Below are 6,251 nucleotides of genomic sequence, written 5' to 3'. Positions count from 1 at the left end.
AGTTATGTTAGTTATGATAGTTTAGTTATTATGTAAATACAATAAAAATTAAACCAAGATTTAGAATAATTATCATTTTGATTCATACATTGGTAATGTCTGACTGGGCCTCGTGCCACTTTATGTTCAACAAATTGGGCCCAGAGGTCAAAAAGGTTAAGAACCCCTGGTCTAGATGACGTCACACGTTTCAAACAGGAGAAACACCTGATGGAAACYGTAGTTCAGAAGGAACAGTTGTTGTACTTACTCATAATCATGATGTTGGCATTGGACAGGAGGGTTCCATGTTTGTTGGAGGCCTCGCACTGATACACGGCGCTGTCAGAAGCTTTGGCATTATGTAACATTATGGTATCATCAAACAMCTTCCTGTTGCTCGCAGGGGAATCTGTAATGGAGCAAAAGCRCACAAATGTTTCAGATCGTCATCGTTTAAAGACATCAAGTTACAGTTTTTGAATTCTTCAGCAGACTTCCTAACACGACAGAGCTGAAGGAATTCTCTTATCATCAGAGCATGATTCCACCCAACTGATGTTGTCGTGTTTTTCTTACAGACATGATGGATCGCCTCATTAAAAGTGAGGCTCAGATTGCAGACAGTGCAGCTCGGCCTCTTATATTTTTATTTTTAAATTAACGTTCTGTCAATCAGTGATGCTTAAATATTTATGCGATGTTCTCATCCTACACAAGCTCTCAGAAGTAACACAATATTTGACTGACTTGAAGGATATTAAAAAAGAGAAATAAATATTGCGACAAACAAGCTTTAACAGACTTTATAATATGCATATTCATGTTTTGGTCCATATTTAGTAAGTTGGTTCTTTCAAATTTCATATTTTTTTATTTAACATAAAATCTATTTGATTTTAACTTTAACTAAAGATTGTTTGCTGTCCCAGTTGAACAACAACCACTATAATCTGTTTACATATTATTATTTTGTATAATCTGAAACATTTATTTTATATTCATGCTTCACACATTCSCTAGCAGTGTATCTCACTCATAATGCACAAACTTTATCTAGACTACAATTTGATCAGACAACATTACAATCTTATTTAAAAAWCCTTTCAGCTACTATTTGTCGAAAGTAAAAATCTTTAGTTTAGCTTAAAGTTTAGTTTAAAACAAAAGGCACAGGTAAGTGTTTTCCTCTTTGCCTTTGTTTTAAACTAAACTTTAAACTAAACTGAGGCAGCACAAGCATGCACAGTAGATCTGCACATGGATCCTGCTTCTTCCTGTCTCTTGACCAATGGAAGAGGAGTTGACCCATGATGTCCCGCCCACTTTATTTGCATTATGAGACAGAAATGCATTTAAAGTAAAAACAGGACACAGAGAACTGCATGTACAAGCAAAGGAAAATTAAAATGTATAAATATTTTAAAAACAGTAAAATGTAAATTATGTKCTAAAATGTATAATTTATTGGAACTAAGCTGGAAAAATAAATATGAAGRTCAGTTAAATCATAAAACATTTTTTATTTAATTTGTGCATTTTAAGTGTATTTGTTTATTTGTTGGTCCTTTTATATATTTCTGCTTTTATTTCTAATTATGTCAGTTTCAGTCCTCCATATATTTTAGCTACTATTTGTCATAACTAAAAATCTTTAATGCAAACCATCATTTTATGTGCAAGTAATCTGCACTGCTGATTTAGACCACCATAAATTGAAAAATTAAGGGATATTTTAACTTTATCATTCACAGAGTGATTTATTTAGCACTTTTTTACTATTTTTGTTCATAATGATGATGGCAAAGGAGTAAAAAAATGCTGGTAAAACGACCACCTTTCTAAAGCAATGTCTGGTTGGCAGAGATTATAGTGGGACTCACCGTGCAGAAGTTTACCATTCACCCTCCACGTGATGGTGGGCTGCGGGGTCCCCCTGGCAGAGCACTTGATGAGCACATCTGAGCCGATCATACTGAGCTGACTCTCCGGCTCTGACACCCACTCCGGAGGCTCTGAGAACACACAGTCAGCGTGATGTTATCAAACTGTGGAGTGTCAGAGGAAAGGAGACACCAGGCCTCTGCAGAGCGAGCCAACAGCTTCTTACTGGGTTTTATTCAGAACAAATGACTGCTGCTTTTACTGCCCACCGCAGACAGTGATCCTCAAAGAGACCCTTCTCTGCAGAGCGACCGACAGCACAACGCAGGTATTAAGTCTTTTTGTCATCACTGCTTTCACACTCTTCTGTTCATGAAACGTTCTTTAAAGTTGTAAACACACAGATGATACATACAGCTCAGCTGAGAGCGTGACAGTAATATAAAAAAGAGGTTTTCTAATAAATATCTTAATAACACCTGCACAAGATGAAACACAAGGACACAAGTTAAAGGTTATATTATATAAAAGCAACAATTTAATGGTTTCCCTTATAATAATCAACTAAAGAAACTGAACACTTCAATATTTGAATGAAAGCTGAGTCAGGATTGTTCACACACRTTTTTATTTTCATTTATCTGTACAGTTAGTTTGGTATCTATGGTACCTACTTCTGCGTACTTTGCACAATCCTAGCCATTTATCTATCAAAATGTTCAGCTTAGAATAAAATAGAAATAGCCTTTATCGTCCCGCCGAGGGGAAATTCAGGTGTCACAGCAGCATCAGTACAGTTTCACACACTAGTTTCTTCACAAACTATAGTGCACACAAAACAAAAAATAACACTGACTAGCCATGATACGACTACTAATAATAAAAATATATAATATAAAGAACTGTGCAAGAATAGAAAAAGATATGTTTTGTTTTAGAGACAGTATACTATCAAAATCCAACATTAGGAATCAGAAATTGTCTGTTTTCAGCTCAAATCAATCTCAATAGACCAATAACTGTAAAAAGTGAAGTCTCACAATGCAGACAAGAAACACAGGTGTGCAATTACAGCAGAGTTTTTTAAAAGCTTATTCAGTAGATACAGTAAGTGGTATGGCTTTTGGTTTTTGTCAATTTTGTAATTATTTAAATTTTTTACATTAAATAGCTTAGAATTGCATTGTGATCTCATTGGGCCTCATGCAAGAACCGTTCGTACGCACAGATTTGTTCTTAAGTTGTGCGTACGAGTGATTTAGGAGAATTTGTGGCATTCACCAATGTTTTCGTATTCTAAGATTTTTTTCAGTTACGAACAAAATTTACGAGTGGTCCAGACCTGTCTTATATTTTACAAGCAGTCAGTCTGCTGTTATCCAGATGGGTTTTCTTCACTAATAACTTTATATTTCGTTAGTTTGAAGATATTTTGAGTTGAAAATAAATCACACTCCATGATTATGTTGACAATAGGCTATTCTGCTTGAATTAGAGTTATAATTTTAAATGTAATAATTTAGACTAACAATATAAATTGTCCGTCCGGCCGGCTTACCCGCTATCGGGTGCGGGGCCAGCAGGAGACCCCGCGCTCTCCCCAGCGACACCTTTCAGCTCGTCCTGGGGGACTCCGAGACGTTCCCAGGCCAGAGGGGATACATAATCCCTCCAACGAGTCCTGGGTTTTCTCCAAAGTGCCAGACTTATTTTGAAAACATTTTAAAATGCTTATTTCAGTACCGCATCTGAGACCACCTGCGACCGTGCAGCGTGCTGGGGGGTGGGGGGTGTACGGTGCGCAACGGTGTGGCTTCTGGATAAATGAAAATGATTTAACACAGTTGTTTATACTTTTAGCAGCTCTTTTTATTCCACAGCTGAGCTGCTAAACATGACAGATTTTCTTTTCTGGATCTCTGACAGACGGACTTCAATCTCTGAACTCGTAAAGTTTTTATTTTTAATTTTCGCTGTCATTTTCATGAATGAACACTTCCTTGTATCTGAGGCAGGAAACACAGCCTTATATGGTGTTTTTGGGGTGGTAATTATGCTAATCTCCTCTCGCGTGCACGAGCAGCTGGATACAAACAGGTGGAATTTACGCAGCTCATTTACACACTTTTCCTGAAGATAGAAGAGTTTGTTGAATCTGACGTGACATGTTTGTACGAACCCTTTGTACGAACAAAAGTAAGAGAAATTTAGGATAAGAATAYGAACATGTTCTTGCATGAGGCCCATTGATTCATTCAGAAAGGTGAACTTAGTTTCAACAAACTTKCTCTTTATTTGTCTGTTTATGTAAAGTTGTATTTCCTTTTAAGTAAAGTTGTGTTTTTATTTGCTACTTTTAGGTCATGTTCAGCTTCTTTTAAGCTTTAAAGTGCCTGTGACATGCTTATCCTTCAGATAAAAAAAGTCAAAGAAAACTTTGTTCTATTTAAGAAAAGACATACCACACATTATTTTACCCATTTGGACACATAACTGGCCTATTTTCTTTTGACCTCGGCTCGGCAAAAGGGAAACAGGAARTGACATCAAAGGGGAACTCCTTGAAGAAAACGAACTCACTGATTGAAACATTATTATTTGAACTCTCACTCTTTTTTTTCTTTTGTTCCTGTCTGATAGCGACTCAAAATAATCTAAAACATCTGATTCCTCTCCACAGTCTTGGCTGTGGAGCATTTTAGCTTAGCTCTGTTTTCATGCCGACATTCCCCTTTGACATCACTTCCTGTTACTTCACATGCAAATATCTCAACAACTGTTCATCTCAGGAGCATAAAAATGATCTTGAAATATGTTCTCAGCTTATCTTTCCAAAAATGCATTTGTATTATTACAAAAAAATTTCATGTCACAGGCACTTTAACAGCTCAGTTTCTGCATCCTCAACTTCAAGTCATAATTATTTTTCGGCACTCAAATTTCACACTGCGTTTTCACAGAAATGGTCGTTTCTTAGTCTCACATGCTCTTTATTTCACCACCTTTCAGAAGATTTAACTTTTGATGTGTCTCTAACAGCAGGATTTGCCTTGAGCTGAAAAACAACAACGAAAGTAAATATGTTCTTAGACCTCCTAAACTGTTCAAGTTAGTGTTATTTGGAACACAAAGAGCAAAGAGAAAAGTGTCTATTATTTTTTTAAAAAGAGACCTAAATAATGTAACATTATCATTTTAATATATTTATTTCTTCTCCTGCTAATGTCAGTCATATTTATGCAGCCAGTTCTTCTGTGCTTTTTACCAAAGTTACTTTAACTCAAACTTTCAATTTAAAGCAGTCATTTTCTATAAACGTAGTTTTGGCCTAGTAAATAATCTGAGTAATTCTTACATCTTTAATGGATTAAAGAGTGCAGTAACATTACACCTGCAGCCTTTACACCGTGTCCTATTTTAGCAGACATGCTTTTATTGTAGGTTTCAGAAATAACACCACACTGCTGTTACCTTCCACTGCTACTGTGAAGTAATGAACAGCTTCTCCAAGCGGGTTCTTAGCTTTGCACATGTACTTCCCACTGTCGTCCTGTTCAGCTCTCTCTATGATCAGCAGTTTCCCATGATTCTCYAGTTGTGCTTTACCAGGAAGCCGATGACCCATTTTCACCCATTCCACCTGTGGAGTCGGACTGAAGAACACAAAACAAATATTAAGTCTAAAATCTGACCCTTTTTTTTGTCAAAACAGATAAAAAAAGAGGTGTTCATGGAAAGAGAAAATATGTGTTTGTCTGCTCTCTATCAGTTCTTAGCTTCTGTGTCAAGATGTATTTAAAATTATCAGGTTCACACATAATCATCAGGTTCAAAAATTGTTGTGATTTAATATTAAAAMTGTTCAAATCTGACTTCAAGTGTACAAAAACAAAAAACAGATTCCACCAAAGCCGAAATGGAAACTGAGTAGATTCAGCAGGCTGTAGAACCGCTTCCAGCAACATTAACCTAAACCTGCTGTTCTTTTGAAGGACTTCACAGAATCAAAACTAGATAAAATAGTCAAAAAAGATTTTAGTGTGGTTAAATGTCTTTAATGTGTAAAAGCATAAATTTCTTAAAAAAAAAAGAAAACATGGTGTCACTTACATTCCTTCAGGAATACACTCCAGCTTCAGGTCTTCTCCTCTGATCAGTTGTTTCTCTGACCTGACACCAGGGGGCGTCAGAAGCGAGGGTCTCCTCTCCAAAATTGCATTTGCTGATGCAGAGGAACAAAGAAGAGCAACATTTTACTGAAATGTTTTATGTCTGCAGAGACGGGTGCACTCTTCATACGTCACACTTACCATGCTCAGAACTGTCACGTTTTCCTGACATGGAGGTGGATGACACACACACACACACACACACACACACACACACAC

General features: G+C 36.5%; 1 protein-coding gene across 1 annotated transcript in view; it reads right to left on the bottom strand.

Annotated features, from left to right (window-relative positions):
• Positions 1 to 6,251, bottom strand: part of chl1b (cell adhesion molecule L1-like b) — a gene marked incomplete in the record, with an annotated part of 87,944 nt that overhangs the window by 46,518 nt on the left and 35,175 nt on the right. The window contains 4 exon segments of the mRNA XM_014025500.1: positions 251 to 391; positions 1,863 to 1,994; positions 5,335 to 5,516; positions 5,974 to 6,085. Of these exon segments, the coding sequence (XP_013880954.1) occupies positions 251 to 391; positions 1,863 to 1,994; positions 5,335 to 5,516; positions 5,974 to 6,085 (567 nt within the window).

Source organism: Austrofundulus limnaeus, unplaced genomic scaffold (genome assembly GCF_001266775.1).
Source record: "Austrofundulus limnaeus strain Quisiro unplaced genomic scaffold, Austrofundulus_limnaeus-1.0 Scaffold480, whole genome shotgun sequence".
Classification (NCBI taxonomy): Eukaryota; Metazoa; Chordata; class Actinopteri; order Cyprinodontiformes; family Rivulidae; genus Austrofundulus; species Austrofundulus limnaeus.
Note: the sequence above shows the minus strand (reverse complement) of the source record. Positions and strands in the feature narration are given on the sequence as shown.